This window comes from Panthera tigris, chromosome D3 (genome assembly GCF_018350195.1).
Source record: "Panthera tigris isolate Pti1 chromosome D3, P.tigris_Pti1_mat1.1, whole genome shotgun sequence".
Lineage (NCBI taxonomy): Eukaryota > Metazoa > Chordata > Mammalia > Carnivora > Felidae > Panthera > Panthera tigris.
Genome location: NC_056671.1, coordinates 77292068 through 77308963, shown reverse-complemented (window position 1 = coordinate 77308963; position 16896 = coordinate 77292068). Strand labels below are relative to the sequence as shown.

Sequence of the window (16896 nt, the reverse complement as noted above, 5' to 3'; positions counted from 1 at the left end):
ACAAGCCTTCCCATTCCATGACTGATTTATAATTGGTGAAGCTTGAAGAAGGGCTTTTCACATGTTCGACATACTATTTAGGGAAGACAGGCAGATAGTTTGAGCAAGAGGTCTATTTCTTATCAATGAAATAGCTAGGGCAAGGCCTTGATGTTAGATGAAAATATTGGGTTAATTTCCTCCTAAATGAGTAAATGTATGTTTATCACCCTGAATAGTGCCTGATACATGGTACATGTGAGCTATGATTATCAGTTAGGACTGCAGGTGACAAAACCCAGAAATAATAGCTTAAATGAGTGGGGGTCTTATCTCAGAAGACAGAAGGCTGGAATAGGCAGACTTGGGAGCTCAGGACAATCATTAAAGATAGGGGCCCTCCTGGCTTCTTGTGCCATCACTTTTAGCGGTCACAAGATGGCTGCTGCTCTCCAGACATTGCATACACATTTTAAGCAGGAAGAAGGACAAACAGGGAAAGGGACCCCCTTCATCTAGTGAGGTTTTACCTTTTTATTTGGTAAGTGACTCCCTCAGACCTTTCACTAGATGCCCTGCAGGCTGGAGAAACGAGTATTTCAGCTGGATATATTGCCACCCTGAACAAAATGGTGTGTTAATCAGGACAGAAGGAGGAACGGATAGTGCGCAGGTATTTAGTAATATCCAGCCAGGCTATCATTACCTCAACTGAAAGCCAAACCTAAAGAAATACGAGGTGGAGGGCCTGTTGAGGTGGGATCAGGGGAGAAACTGGTAGTCTTAGGCTTTGAAGTTATTCGCTGTCAAGTTCTCTCTCTTGCTTCTTGTTTCTATTGTCCCACTCACGTTTCACTCCAGACACTAGTCACCTCTCGTCTAGGTGTTCTCTTTCAACAAGAACCTGCCCGTTTTTTCTCCTTTAAGGCCATTACAGACACTTCCTACTTTCAATGGCAGTATCCAAACTCCCTAGGTTAATATTCATGGCCCTAACACAGGTTGATGGAGCTCAGCGAGCTGGGACCATCATATTGGTACCTATGCCTTGTTTCTGGAAAGACTTGTTTCTGCAAAGTCCACCTAATGAAAACCAGCTACTGAACAATTGGTATCACATCAAAAAGAAAAAAAAAAAAAAGACTTTTTTCTAGGACTGGAACGGTTTATTGTAGGCAGGGAAGACAGGTGTGGGGAGTCCACAGGCGTTAGGGCTCGCGAATTCCACCTCTAACGTGTGTTAAGGCAGGAGAAAGCTTGCTGCAGGGAAGCGTGTGCGGTGCTCCCCCAACGCTCCCAGTCGCCCGGGAAGGGAATGTAGGAGACCCTTCTCCCCCCCTCCCCCCCCCCCCCCCCCCCCCCGGGAGAGGACGGGCGGGGCGCGTAGACAGCGCCGCCTCCAGGCCCCGCCCCCTCCCGCGGGGCCCCGCCCACAGATGCCCCGAGTCCTGCGGCCGCCGGGCTGGCGGAGGCCGGGGGCGGGGCTCACCCTTGCCCTCGGGGTCCCTCGGGCTCCGCCAATCAGCGAGCGCCCTGTTGGCCGTCCGTAGCTCCCGCGCCCCTCCTCCTCCCGCCGGCCTCCGCTTCCCAGAATCCAAGATGGCGGGATCCAGGCATAGGGGTCCCCAGGCCAGAGTTCGGTCTCTTTTCTGCGCCCTGCTGCTGTCGCTTAGTCGTTTCGCCGGGGCCGACGGCATGGGGGGCGACCCCGCGGCCGCTGGTGCCGCGGGCACCGCAGCCGCACCGCCGCACCGCCGTTTCGAGTACAAATACAGCTTCAAGGGGCCGCACCTGGTGCAAAGCGACGGGACAGTGCCCTTCTGGGCCCACGCGGGGAGTAAGCCGGGAAAGAGGGCGGGGGGCCAGGGTCCCCTCCTCGCCTTGCGTCCGTCTCCCCCTCTTCACCCTCTCCCCGCTGCACTCCACTGGCGCGGTGGACCCTTCTCAGCAGCCCCTCCTGCAGGTCGGCTCTGGTCCGCAGGGTTCTCTTCGCCTGCCCCCTAAGGCTCCCCCCAACCCCATTCTGCCACCCCTCGTCCTCCTGTCCTCTTTTCCGTGATGTCGTCCGTTCTTTCCGTTCGGGGTAGAGGTGTTTTGTTACTTTCCTACACTTGCAGGCACTCCAACTCTCTTCTAAGCGTCGCGTTTCACCCTGATGCCACGTCTCGCCGGGAACGTCCCGCAGCCCCACCCCCGGCCATCCCAACCTGAGACCTGTTCAGGCAGCTTCCCTCCCTCCTTTCCCGCTTCTCCTGGGCCTCCCCTGCTGTCTTTTCTCCGGTGTCAGCAATGGTGAATGCCCCTGGTTGCACCCAGTACCTACTGACGCCTCCGGAGATGGCATACGTTAGTTTTAGAGTAGTTTTTGAGTCTCTTTTTTACGTCTGAGGACACTGTTGTGTTACTGGAATACCGTGAATTTGCCTCATAGTGACTTGGTGTGGTCTTTGAGCTTTTCTCTCGTATTAGGTAGTAAGAGTCACGCTCGTCCCTTTAGTAACAGGGATTTTTTTTTTTTTCGTATTGATTGTTTCTGCACTTGACACTGGAGAATAACAGATGCAGCCTTTTAAAAGATAGTTTTAGTTTTTTTGAAAATTGAAAGTAACCTGTGCCCCGAGTTTTATTCACTCTGTGTGTTTGTCGCTGTGAGTAGATAAGAGAGCCTTGCTACACGTTGACATGTGTGGAAGAAAACGAATCTGTACTTTCTAGTGCTGATGTGTCACTGCTGACTAAGGGACCAGCCGTGACACTTGGCATGCTGTAAGCTCTGTTCAGTGACCATCAGATGTACCCTTTGAACCAAGTGGCAGATGCCTTGATACGGGGTGAAAAGTCTGGCAGTTTCAGTTCCATCTTTATGTGTCATGAAACAATTATTTGTAGAAGGTGTTCGTATGCATTGTGTTAGATTGTCCCGTGCTTGAAATAGAATATCCCATTTCTAGAAAGTGATGACTGAACTGGAAACACTGTTAGCAAGAGCCGTTTCACTGAAATTAATGTATAAACTCAAAGGTATAAAATTTCAATTTGACTTAATGACCAAGTCATTAAGTATCCGAAGTGGAGTGCAAAGGCTTTGTTACTCAGCAGGTAGGTATTCACTGGGTGCCCACTCATCAAGGGTATATTGCTGGGCTTTTGTGAAGCAAGGTGATATGGGTCCTAATCTGTAATGATGCAGATGCGCCAAACACAGGTTTTCGGAGTTTTTGTTTTTGTTTGGGGACGACGATGAAGTTTTCAGTAGTGGTGATGGATTTGTTCCCACTTTTTCACTTCTGCGTCCGTCCCTTGCCTGCTTGTTCTGTCTTTGCCACTTAGCACCACATACATCAGCCAATTGGGAATGTTAACCAACCCCTCAAATTAGTCACCTCGACTCTCTCTACAGTCTGTACTCAACCAAACTTGTCTGCTGCAGAACTGTCATAGAGAGTACCTGGGTGAATTAGAGTTGATGACTAGACTGAATGTGAAATAAGGGGATTCATATTTTAGTCATGATTTTTCTACATACTGACTCCAGGAATCCCTGCTGTGAATACTTCTTGTTTTCGTTATCACTGTAATTTTTACAGTCTCACTGTCTTCTTAACCCCATTGATCATGTTTTTCCTTTTTCGTTTTACCCGGAGAGCCATTATTTAGAGCAGTTTTTTTTCAAATAGAGAAATTTAAGATTTAGTTTAAACATGGCCCATTACATTCGTCCCCAAATGAAGGCCAAATCGACAGTGTTTCTTTTCTTAACTCCAATGTCCTTTTGTACTGTTAGCACACATCCTGGGTTCATAAGGGCACAAAAATGATCACGACAATTTGTAACCCTTTGTAGCTAGGTCTCAGGGCTCTTTCCCCTTCATTCTCTGATTTGATCATTTGTAAGCAAGGCAGGTGTTAGCTGCTTTATAGATGAAAAAAAAACTGCCGTTCAGAAAGGTTAAGGTTCTTGGAAAAGGTTACATAGCTAGTGTCAGTAGAACAGAACACAAATCAAGGTCTTCTGATACTGTGTCCAGTACTCTTCCCATGATGTCTTCCCCACCCTTTTACGCATTTGAAAGTCATGGTGACAGATAGTTACTGATCTTACTCAAATATCTCGACTTGTCTTTTTGTCAGTTTCTCCTGGCTGTAAAGACATAATACAGGTATTTCCAAGCATGGATGTCAGAACTGGTTAATATCTGAGAGGGTGTGTTAGGATTGTTTGAACTTAGGCCCGATAGGTGCTTTCATAATATCTAGTTCTATTAACAGGACTAGCTAACATTTATCGAAATACTTCTGTGCCCGTGAGGTTGTTAGAGAAATGGAGTAACTTTCGTACAAATAGCCAGCAAGTGATGCAGCCGGGACTTGAGCCTAACTTGGAGATGCAGACCACTGTTTTGGGGATCACAGTTCTCTTTGAGAATCTGCTGTTGCTAAAAAAACTGTTCATTGCCTTGAAACTCACTTGACCCTCTCCCTAGAAGAATGTATCTATGCACAGAATTTTGCATATAACTTTTGGGGTGTTTCTGGAAGTGATTGAGCCCAGCCCCTTCATTTTACACGTGAACATATGGTGAACCCAGGACAGTAAGAGAATTATTTGCTCAAAGTCACACAGCGGAACTGAGACTAGGAATAAGTCTTGATTCCTAGTGGTATGTTCCTTTCACACGGTTTGAGCTTCCTACATTTGTAAACTGGTAAAATCCTTCGCAGTTAAAAAAAAAAAAAAAAGTATGCAAGTTTTTGAGGTACTTGGAAAAGAATATTATGGGAATCAAATAGTAGGTTTGCTTTTTAAGCCATAATTTCTTTCCTCCTGCCCCTTGAATTTTTAGTGCATGGTTGCAGCTTTAATCTTCCTTCCTCCCTCCCTCTTTCTTTCTTTCTTTCTTTCTTTCTTTCTTTCTTTCTTTCTTTCTTTCTTTCTTTTTCTTTCCAGAGGTATGTCACTGTTCAAAAGATGGCAAGGGAGCTGTCAGAAGCATCTAAAATTTTAAAGTTGAAACTGTCAATGTGTAATTTTTTCCTAACAAAATTTTTGTACAGCTTACTGAGTTAAAATTAGATCTCTATAGGTATATGGGACAGTTGGGTGATGGTTCATTGAGTTTTACCTAATTGTCACTTAAAGCTCTCCTTCCCTGATTTTTGTTTTAGATGCTATCCCAAGTTCAGATCAAATTCGAATAGCACCCTCTTTAAAAAGCCAAAGGGGATCAGTGTGGACAAAGACAAAAGCAGCCTTTGAAAACTGGGAAGTTGAGGTGACGTTTCGAGTGACTGGAAGAGGTCGAATTGGAGCTGATGGCCTGGTATGAGAATTTAACATCTAAAATGTATATCAGTGCAATACCACTAGCCTCTAAATGCCTCCTGTTACTTATATTTACAGGCAGTTTGGTATACAGAAAATCAAGGCTTGGAGGGTCCTGTGTTTGGATCAGCTGATATGTGGAATGGTGTTGGAATATTTTTCGATTCTTTTGACAACGACGGAAAGGTATGCTTGTTGTCAGGACCGTTAACCTGCTTGAGTGTACCTGCTGACGAAGTTAGGCTGTGAGGAATTAGTTTATTTAATACTTTTGTCAGGTTAGTAGTAGAGAACTCTCCAAACCATATTTTAAGTTATGATGATTAGTCTTTATATAGCCAGGAGTTTAGAAACTTAAAGCTATGAGTTCATGATTCGTTGTACATCAACCGGAGGTCATAATGGAGCTCTAACTCTGAGAACTTTGCAGTGACCTCCCTCCCCAGCCCCCTGTGTATGCTTATGTAATTTTGATGGATAAGCATGGATCATTTAGACATAGGCAGTGAAACCAATAGTGTTTAGAAGACGGTTACAGTTTATTTTCATGAAAATATCCATGTGCATTACTACTGCTAGCTCACATATTCATACTTTTTCATGTTAATACTTTCTCATATGTTAGTCACTTCACTTTTTGATCAATTTCTCTGATGCTGTCCTTAGGAGAGCCTAAAACAGTAAGAACAAAGTCTACTTGTGAATTGGAAACATTAACTTATGTGTTAGCGGCCTTAAGATTGATGATCTTTGTTTCAGCTGGTAGTTTCTCTGCTGATTGTCAGAGGTCATTATTAGCACTTTTAAAGGAGAACTTTAATAACTTCTTGAACGCTGAGGTGTGTTAGTCCTCTGGCTAGTTAAGCTCCCTTGGGTCCCACACTTCTCCCACACTCACAGTGGTTCCTCACATCTGTGTTGTAGTTGATTATTCACACAGGGCACATCATCGGTCTTTCTTGAAGTGTTCAGTGACTCTGTTTTTGAATGATTAGAAGAGTTTACTAAAATTTTTCTAAACAAGTAGAAATCTTTCCTATTATTTTAACATTTTGAGCCCTAGAATTTTTAGAGATGTAAGAAGCCTTATGGCACTTCTAGAATGATCTAGCATTCTTCGACCTAAGGATTCTTTAAAACAAATGCGTTCTTTTTGTTTTTAGAAAAATAATCCTGCTATAGTAATCATAGGCAACAATGGACAAATCCATTATGACCATCAAAAGTAAGTGTGTGCTTTATATATTATTTGATTTCAGCTTCTTTTTGAAAACCTTGGAAAATACACTGTTTCAAATCTGAACATTTTCCATCCAAGTACTAACCAGGCCCGACCCTGCTTAGCTTCCGAGATCGGGTGCGTTCAGGGTGGTATGGCCATAGACTGAATATTTTCCGGATGAAATAAGATTGTTCCTTTTCTTGATATATTTTGTAACTTGGTGGAGAGGTCTTATTTTAATTTGGTCCTGTTTTAAAGTTCAGTCTATGGACCACCTCAGATTTCAAACATAAAAATGTGTTGTTTTATTCAACCTAAGGTTATGTAATACGTTGAAAGGTTTATAAAAAAAAGGTTCCTGGTTCTCAGTAATGCCATTAGTCATGTTTCTTTCATCTTTATCTTTCGAAAATAAAGTTCAAAGTCTTGACCAGACTAGTGGCCAAGCAATTTATGCCACCTTATTCATCCTTCATGTTGCTGTATTTTTTTTTTATTTTTTATTTTTTTATTTAAAAAAAAAAAAATTTTTTTTTAACGTTTATTTATTTTTGAGACAGAGAGAGACAGAGCGTGAACGGGGGAGGGTCAGAGAGAGGGAGACACAGAATCCGAAACAGGCTCCAGGCTCTGAGCTGTCAGCACAGAGCCCGACGCGGGGCTTGAACTCACGGACCGTGAGATCATGACCTGAGCCGAAGTCGGCCGCTCAACCGACTGAGCCACCCAGGCGCCCCCATGTTGCTGTATTTAAAGATTCTCAGCAGGCTACAAAACTTGTGTTTAGTATATTTATGCTATGTATGAATTAGGTATGGACATTTTTTATTTTTACATGTTTGTTGTGGGAGGAATTACCTTTGAGCCAGTCAGTAAACTATAAGAAAAATTAACTTGTCTGCACTTTTTTTTACTGTTTCCTACCTTAGTGATTTTTAATCCTCCTGGTTCATCATGACCACCCGTGGAGCTATTTAAAGTAGAGGGTGCCAAGGCCACTCCTTGTGAGTCTGCTTCAGTTCACTTGGGGGGGGGGGGTCTAGGAATCGGCAGTTTTGAAAGCTCCACACATATTCGATTGGGCCGTAAAGGACTGTGGCTCTAGTCTCGCGTGGGAGAGGTAACTTTCCTCTTGGGGTCAGCACATGGGAACACTGGCTTCTGACGCTATCCATGGTTCCGACAGGAATCACGGGAAAAAAACTCGTGCCTTAACTTTGTGTCTTTTGAATAAATAACTTCAAGGATCGCAAGACTTTGTCATAACTTACTGTTGTTTTATCTCTCTGGACGTTGGTCATTTTAAATAGTGAGTTTTTAAATATCGGGAAGCTTTGTTACGTTTTCTGTCTGTTTTCCTTTTCTCCATACTGTAGTGATGGCGCCAGTCAAGCTTTAGCGAGTTGCCAGAGGGACTTTCGTAATAAACCCTATCCTGTCCGGGCAAAGATCACGTATTACCAGAAAACACTGACGGTACGTAGCATGCGCTTGGAGATAATCGAATGGACAGTATTCTAGCGTGACTTTTCAGGTTGAATCTTTGGTAGACATCAGAGGCATGTAAATTTGGATATTGTTTATACACTCAGCGTTACTGTGAGAGGGCGGAAGTGGCTTCAAAGTTCGGTGTAAGTGGCGACGTGTTGTAAAACCTTGCCAGTGGGTTTGCCGTCAGTGTATGCTTAAGCGTCCGACTTACTGTGTCTCACACATCATATACATACGCAAGCCAGCAAGATAGAAATATGAGTAAGACAAAGGTCATTTTCTCCAAAGAGCGTGTAGTCTAGTGGAGTGGAGACACTTCCGTAACGTTGCTTACGCTATGTGACACTTGCTGCAACACGCATGCCGTTAAGTAATCAAGGGCATAGAATCTTCCAAACTGCCGGGTGGGAGCGGGGAGGGTCAGGAATAGTTGCTCAGAGTTGAGCTGCACCCGGAAGGGGAAATAGAAATTTCCTAAATGGGGTGCATATGCCAGGCAGAGAAAACAGGCACAGGGACTCTTGAAAGATTTGGGAAAGGCACGTAATTTGGCTGGAGGATAGAGGAGACTGTGGGAAGTGGGGTTGAAATGGCGGCGGTAGCCCGTCTTATAGACCTCAGGTGGTTTGTCCTGTTGGCAACTGTTTCAAGTTCTAAGCAGGAAAGTGAAATGATTAGATTTGCAGTTTGGGAAGATGACTTAGGCAGCTGTGTTCTTTAATGGTATCTGTGAAAGGAGACTCCGACTCTTAGGGGCCACTCCCTGTGCTCGGTCCTTTCCATGCAGTTTCTCACTTATTCTTTCCAGCAACCCTGTGGGGTAGGTATCCCCATCTCATACACGGGGCAATCGAATATGGGAAATTTTAAGTAACTTAGAGTCATACCCAGTAAGTAACACAACTGTGATATGAACCGAGTGCTCTCTTAGCTGTAAGACTCCACTTGTGGTCTGAACCGAGGGAGAGGGAAGAAGAGAGGGGAAGCGATTAGGAGGGAGAGACCGCAGGACTTAATACTAGTTTGCTTGGGGGTGGGAGGCTCTGGGGAGTCAAAGCTAGTTCCCGGATTTCTGGCCAGTTGTACAACTAGGCCGAGAAGCAGCACCTTTGTTTGTGTTTGAGTGAGGAGTGGAAGACAGAGGGGTGGTGAGAGTTTAGCTGTAGACACATTGAGTCCAGGGTAATATTTAAAGTGGACATATCTAAGTTAGCAGTTCGATGATTACTAATATCGTGTGAACTTTGCTTGATAAAGGTGTCATCAATACCTGGTTATAGCGTACTTGTAAATAAAGAAAAAAATCCGGCTTAAATTTTGCTTTCTCCTAAATCATGAGCTAGGCTTGCACAGGCTGTTCTTTGGAGAACTTTGTATTGGCTCAGTCTTACATTCCAGACCAGTTTAGAGATCTCAGAGCAGATGAGGTGTCCTGTCTGTCACGATGGACTTGGACCTGAGTTCCACTGTAATTGTTACACATCCAGTACAGTTTCATTAGGGTCATCAGTAAGTCATGCTCACGTTCATGTGGCACAATCCAGCCACCAACCTCGGGGGGGAGGGCAGACCCACGCTTTAGTTCACAGATTGCCCCGGGGGGCTGCCCACAGACACAGTGCACCGAACCCCACCGACAGTACCCAAAATCGTCCTACAAAACGTCCTCCCGAGAGAGTTCCACATTCAGAAGAGATTGGGCACGACTGTGCATATTAGCTCATTAAAGCTCATCCTAGGAAGTCTTGAAACAAACTGTGAGTAAACTCTACGTTCTTCAGAATTACTTGTTCACCTAACATCCGTGAATGTCTGTAGAGCTAGTGCTGTGAAGAATACATCTGAGAGAGACTTGGCAAAGGCACGTGGCTGATTGAACGGTCCCGGCCTTTATGTTTGCTCAGTCGCTTCTCTCTTCCTGTAATGCACTCCCTCTTCTCTCTGTGTGGCAGAGTCGTGCTCCTTGAACACACTAGGTCACATCCCTGTTCCATCATTATCAGGTAATGATAAAGATAATAATTATGATAATAAATGATAATAAATAATAAAGGTAATAAAGATAATGATCTTTCTCCCCAAAACTCTGGTTTTTTTTTCTAGTGCGTATGTGGCCTTTAAAGTATATTGTCTTGAATTACTGGTCAACTGTGGTCTGTATGTCTTTTTTCTCATCAATATGATTGTAAATTTGCCAGTACAGACATTATACCCTGTATTCTTTTTTTTTTTTTTTTAACGTTTATTTAGTTTTGAGACAGAGAGAGACAGAGCATGAACGGGGGAGGGTCAGAGAGAGGGAGACACAGAATCTGAAACAGGCTCCAGGCTCTGAGCTGTCAGCACAGAGCCCGACGCGGGGCTCGAACTCACGGACCGCGAGATCATGACCCGAGCTGAAGTCGGCCGCTTAACCGACTGAGCCACCCAGGCGCCCCTCTACCCTGTATTCTTTATAGTCCCTCATATTTTGCTCCTTTTAGTAACTCAGGGGATGTTTATTGAATTGGTACTTATCCATTTATCTTGTCCCACTTGTTTGAACTTCAGAGGGAAAAACAGTAAGGGGAGCAAGAAATGTTGTTAGTGGAGGAACATAGTCAAAACAAGTGCAGATTTGCGCAGCGGCAGTACCGTAGCCGATGAGGTTTATCCGAGGCACGATTGTTGCCAGTTGAAAACCAAGTACGGCTAGTGTAGTAGTTAACAGTGGGTTGAAACTGTAAGATGAATAAAGCATATGAATGGTACCTGTATAGTCACAGACCTGACGTTCCTCCAAACTCATAGTACGATGAGTTTATTATTCTCTCTCTTTTTTTTTTTTTTAAGAAATAGTACTAGACAATAAAGACTCCTAGTGGATTTTCAGGTTGTTGAGGTTCAAGGAAAAAATATTGAAGAGTTGAAAGTTTTTAGGATTAGAACTACAATGTGATTAACACCTTTGTTTTCTTTCTCTCTCAAAGACAAATGTCTTACCGGGTCTTGATTCCGATTTGAGACACTGTAGAGGAGCACTGTTGGCAAATGGTGGAAACTGAAATAGCGTTACCGATCGGGGGGAGCAGAATATTACTATTAGTCAACTATAGACGGCAGGTGGTTTTGAAAAATTGGTAGGAGTTGACGTTTCCATTCTCTATGATATAGGATTTGCCTTTCATATTGACAAGTGTCTTCCTTTCTTGCTAAAAAATGTGGGCAGAACACTCTAACATTTTACCTGTGTAACTAAATCTTCACTGTCACAAGTGATGCCGGCCTCTGGCAGTAATAATAGAAGTGCCCCATGCTAGTACGACATCTCTCTCCCTCCTCCTCCCGCTCTCAGCCCCTCTTACGTTGGGTTGCTGGGAGCGAAAGGCTCGGCCACTGCTCGATTGGGATCAGGAGATCAGTATCTGTGTGTCTGCTGGGTTCTTTGCTTTCTTGGGATTCCAAGATTCTTTGAAGACATTTTGGGTTATTACTTCCAAAATACCTTCTGCACAGGGACGTCTGAGTGACTCAGTTGGTTAAGCGTCCAACTCTTGATTTCAGCTCAGGTCATGATCTCACAGTTTGTGGGTTCAAGCCCCATGTTGGGCTCTGTGCTGAGGATTGTCAGCTCAGAGCCTGCTGGGGATTGTCTGTCTCTTTCTCTCTCTCTCTCTCTCTCTCTCTCTGCCCCGCCCCCACTTGCATTCATTCTCTCTCTCTTTCAAAAATAAATAAACTTAAAAAAGTACATTCTGCAAAATAGAAACTTAGGCATCCTTTTAGTTTTTTCATTTTCTGCCTTTTTGTCAGTACAACTTCTGTCACTTCTGGTGTCTCTGCTAACTTATGACTGTCCAGTCACACCTCCCTCCCCAGTTTAATGAAGAGAAGCTCACGACTTGCTAAGTGAATCTATTTAATTCTCAACCAGCTGTAGTAAAAGTTGTAAATTCCTCCTATTCGTTTTGGCTCTGTCACTGGGGTTTCAGAGAAAGTCTGATCACTCTTCTGTACGAACCGTTCGAAGAAAGTAGTCATGCTTCCCTAAGTCTTCTATTTCAGAAAGTTTTTCGTGGAATGGTACCAAATATTTCTCTTTAAGCCTTTGACACATAGTAGGGTTAGAATAAAATGAAGTGTCTTGTATAATGATTCCAAGTAAGTGAGGTTAGTTAATGGACAGCGGATGACCCTTTCTAGTAGTGAGAGAAAACTGGTAGCTTTTTGACAGTTGGTTATTAGACCAAATAGAAGGATCAGTTAGTCACACATTGACTATTTGACGTTCATTTTACAATGCCTGTTATAAAAGCTATAGCTGTAGTCTCTCTTTTTAGGTGATGGTCAATAATGGCTTCACACCAGATAAAAATGATTATGAATTTTGCGCCAAAGTGGATAATATGGTTATCCCTCCTCAAGGACATTTTGGAATATCTGCTGCAACTGGAGGGCTCGCAGGTAACTCTTGCTGTCTTCTAGTGTTGAAAGTTTGTGAGTTTCCTTGGGAATAGTGTGCTGTAGAGACACGCGGACTCGTGTCCTTTCAGCCTTTTAAGACTGGCTGTGACCTTTACGTGGGCCGCGGAGCCGGGGTCCCGCTCCCGCTCTGTAGGTGTACAGCTGGCTGGGGCTGCGTCCAGGGAGGTACGGAGACCATCAGTCTTATAGTGAGGGAGACGTGCTTTTAAAGCCAGGCCTGTAAAAGGTTCATTGTCAAGTGGTTTACGATCCTGAAAGTTGTCCCGGCACATTTAAGTGAATTTGGTAGCCTGAGGAAATATTGGGGACTAAAGTTTCATCGAGGTATATTTGTCACTTTTACCGCTTTTTCCCCCTACATTTTGGCGATAAATGAACTTCTTATTTGACATTAATACCATCTTGTGTTCACATGGTACATTGTGTGATTTTCTATTATTTTCAAATATATGATTGTTCCTCTCCTCATCACAGGGAAGGAGGGAGCGGATCGATTGTATTTACTCTATTTTTACTTAAGTTTGCCAAACCTTGGATTAAAGGACATTATAAGTATACATGGCCAGTAATGGCCAGACCAAGGCAAGACTTGGTTTGGATTTCTGACTCCTGTGTCCAGTGCTGTATCACACTGTACATCTTCTCCCCAAATGATGTAACTCACACCACGGTGGTACAATATTCTCTTTAATCTGGCTGCATATCGAGATCTCCGTAATAATGGCAGAAAGCATAGAGGTTGCCAGTTGAAATTAATTGCTCTTGCTTTGTGGACGTGACTGGTATCCTAGCCAGGATTGGTAATTTAGGTCAACGTTACGAGGTATGATCTGCTAAGTCCCTGTTTTCAGCTTACGCAGCCTGAGATTAATTTGATTTTTAAAATACGATTTTAGATAAAGTAAAATTGTTAATATCTGCTATGTGAGGGAAACAAATATGAGTGATATTTAGATAGAGTGATCATATTATCTAAATTGGAAAGCTCTGAGAGTAAAAGAAGATGCTATTATAGTAATGCCAGGACAACATGGATAAATCAGGGCTGTCCTAGTAGGCCAGGACAAAGCAGTGTCAAGTGGGTAACAAGAAAGTCAGGCGAGAAGTGGTAAGTACCGTAGGAAGGGTTCAGGGACAGCTATGGAAATACACGAAGGACAGAAATTCGTATCATTTCACTGGAGCACAGCCTGTGAAGGAGATTTGTGGGAAAATACGGGAGGATCTTGGTGCCAGTTTTAGGAGTTTGGGCTTGTTTTGACCCTTCGTTTGTTTGTTCGTTCCCTTATCCCTTATTCATTATGATCCTTTATCCCCTTATTTTATCTTGTTTTTCTAATGTTTATTTTTATTTTGAGAGAGAGAGACCGAGTATGAGTAGGGGAGGGGCAGAGAGCGAAGGAGACACAGAATCTAAAGTAGGCTCCAGGCTCCGAGCTGTCAGCACAGAGCCTGATGTGGAGCCTGAACCCACGAACTGTGAGATCATGACCTGAGCTGAAGTCAGACACTTAACCGACTGAGCCACCCGGGCACCCCTCTCCCCTTGTTTATTAAACGTGTTACTTATTAAGCAATGTTAAATATTCTAGTTTAGAATAAAAGAACGTGAATTTTAGTTTATTTCTGACGTAAATCTTTCTGGTGAATTTTTATCTCTAAGCTCACAGAGCACCATTGCCTTTACCAGATTAGAGCTAATATTTGTTATTTTTCATACTGATTATTTTTAAAGCAATAGCTCTAAGGTAACTTCACAACCATAAAAGTAATCTGTTAATGGAATTTTCTCAGTGCTTTTTGTTTTTGTTTTTTTTTAATTTGTAGATGACCACGATGTCCTTTCTTTCCTGACTTTCCAATTGACTGAGCCTGGGAAAGAGCCGGTAAGTATAATTTTCTCAAAAAGTTTATTTTCGCTTTATTGGTAGCTCCTTGTAGCTGAAAACGGGAAGCCCAGCTTAGGTTTGGGTCTTCCTCCTGCCTGTTACTGCCACATGACCTTGTAAACGTTACTCAACTTCTGTTACCACCCCGTTTCTTCCTAGTAAAACTGAGACATTTGCACTGGTCACCTTATGGTGTCGTGAGCATTAAATCAGACCGTTGGACTGCTGGCAGGCACGCGGGTAAATGGAAGTGCCTAGCATTATCGTTCTGTTGTAATTATTAGTAGCAAGAGTCAGTTGGCTATGATCTAAATAAGAAATGACATTTTTACGTTAGCCTTTCAACTAGTGGTAGAGTAGTTGAAATGAAGGGCAGAAAAGTATATGGAGGTTTAGTATTTTCTTACCCTTCTAATTTTTTGTTTTTTTAATGATTCTAAATTCCAAAAAAGCCTACACCAGATAAAGAAATTTCAGAAAAAGAAAAAGAAAAGTATCAGGAGGAATTTGAGCACTTTCAACAAGAGTTGGATAAAAAAAAGGAGGAATTCCAGAAGGGCCACCCTGACCTTCAAGGGCATCCTGGTGAGTTGGAGGAAGCTGTGCTCAGAACCGCACAGGGCTTGTGGCGCGTGCGTGCATCTCATCGTTGAGCTCCTGTCTGGCACGTCCAAATAGTTTCCGGAAGCAGTATACGAGCGCATCCTCTGCCATCACGAGGCTTGGAGGTTGACGTTCCCACCAGTAAGAGTGTGGCTTAGGAGAGCGTGCAGTGGGGGATACCAGGCGATGTGGACGGACGGCGATCCGCCGCGGGGCAGGGTCTGTGAGGACAGGGATTCTGTTTGTGTGCTTACTGCTCTGCCCCCTAAACCTAAAAAAAAAGAGCCCCATTGCTGACCTGGTAGTTGAGACTCAGTAAATATTTATGGGATGAAATCATCTAAGGTGTATGTCTTTCATTTTTGAGTGGCACACGTTACCTTATTAATAGAGGGATACCACTGGAAAAATGTCAGAAGGCTTGTGGAAGTAATGAGAAGTGATTCTCTGGCTCTCCTTCCCGTATACTGCTTGACAGAACTCTGGACTTTGAAATTGGCGAATTTTAAAATAATTAGTCTTAAGCCAGTGTAAGTAAGAACTCGGGTGTGCTAGCTGTCAAAAACAAAACATGAGAAGTCCAAATAGAGTGGCTTTAGAGTATCTGCTAGCTTTTATTTGGATTGTTCCCACCAGCACAGATGATCAAAGCCGTATAATAAAGCTCACAGCTAGCTTTTGTACTCCAGATAGCATGTGATTCTCTAAATTCTCTAAATAATATGAATCAGACTTCATGCAGGTAAAAATGAAAGGTAAATTTAATTCTTTTCTTGGATTTGTTTTAAGTATTACATATGGTTTGTGACTGTGTCCTGAAGCTTATTGTAATAAGTGTTCAAATGAAGTAATCTTATTTTCAGCATAGGTATGGAAGGAAAATGCTGTTCTCAAGAGACTCCATTTTTTAATTAATTACATAAGTAATAATTTAAAAATAATTTTAATGCACAGATTTTAAGAGCGTAGTTTGATGAATTTTGACAAACGTATACCTGTGTAACTGTCACTCAGATCAGCACGTAGAATATTTTTCTCACCCCGAGAACTTCCCTCGTGCCTCTTTCAAGCCAGCGCCCTCTTCACAGAGGCAAAACCACTGTTCTGATATCCGTTAGCGTAGATGAGTTTTACCCTTTCATATAAGTAGAATTATACAGTATATTTGAAAGAATTATTTTTAGGTGAAAATTCAGAACTAATTTATAGTGAGTATTCAACCAGCAGAGATGGCGAAAAACAAATAATAATTTTGTCCTGATTGAATTGATGATCTTGCATGTTTACTGTTGGGGAGGTCATACCACTGGAGTACAACATAGTGGTGACATATACGTTTTTTTATTACTATTATTTATTTTAGAGAGAGAGATGGAAGCAGGGGGAGTGATAGAGGGAGAGAATCTCAAACAGCCTCCATGCTCAGTGCGGAGCCTGACATGTGGCTTGATCCCACGACCCTGGGATCGTGCAGAACCTGAGCCGAAATCATGAGTCGGACGCTCAACCGACTGAACCACCCAGGCACCCCTAATTTTATTATATATTGATACTTTAGTAACTTACGGTATTTCAAAAACTACATGTGTTGGTGAGTTTAATAATTTTAAGTTGCAATTTCCATTTCAGCAGATGAAATATTTGAGAGTGTAGGAGATCGTGAGCTGAGACAAATCTTTGAAGGACAGAATCGTATTCATCTTGAAATCAAGCAACTGAACCGACAATTAGATATGATTCTTGATGAACAGAGAAGATACGTGTCTTCCTTGACTGAGGAGATCTCTAAAAGAGGAGCAGGAATCCCAGGGCAGCATGGACAGGTAGGCTTTCCAAATATACGTATGAGCCTTAGGTGGCCTCTGATGGAGAAGTAGAAAAGAAAGGTTGCTTGCTATGCAGTATGTTTGTACAGAACTGGATTC

At 43.1% G+C, this 16896-nt stretch overlaps 1 protein-coding gene and 1 non-coding gene across 3 annotated transcripts in view; both read left to right on the top strand.

The window, feature by feature from the left end:
* Window positions 1–1556: 1556 nt before the first annotated feature.
* The window catches only part of LMAN1 (lectin, mannose binding 1), a 34561-nt gene continuing 19221 nt past the window's right edge, over window positions 1557–16896 (top strand). The window contains exons 1-9 of one of the 2 annotated variants that reach the window (XM_042962285.1): window positions 1557–1816; window positions 5146–5300; window positions 5381–5488; window positions 6466–6527; window positions 7901–8000; window positions 12335–12458; window positions 14307–14365; window positions 14821–14953; window positions 16604–16794. In XM_042962285.1, the coding sequence (XP_042818219.1) occupies window positions 1579–1816; window positions 5146–5300; window positions 5381–5488; window positions 6466–6527; window positions 7901–8000; window positions 12335–12458; window positions 14307–14365; window positions 14821–14953; window positions 16604–16794 (1170 nt within the window). In that variant the 5' untranslated portion in view covers window positions 1557–1578. Of the gene's footprint in view, window positions 1817–5145; window positions 5301–5380; window positions 5489–6465; window positions 6528–7900; window positions 8001–12334; window positions 12459–14306; window positions 14366–14820; window positions 14954–16600; window positions 16795–16896 lie in introns of both variants that reach the window. The other variant, XM_042962284.1, reaches the window with a different exon arrangement.
* Window positions 10629–10772, top strand: LOC122232878. Its single transcript, XR_006210273.1, has one exon. It is a non-coding gene; the product is annotated as a U4 spliceosomal RNA (small nuclear RNA).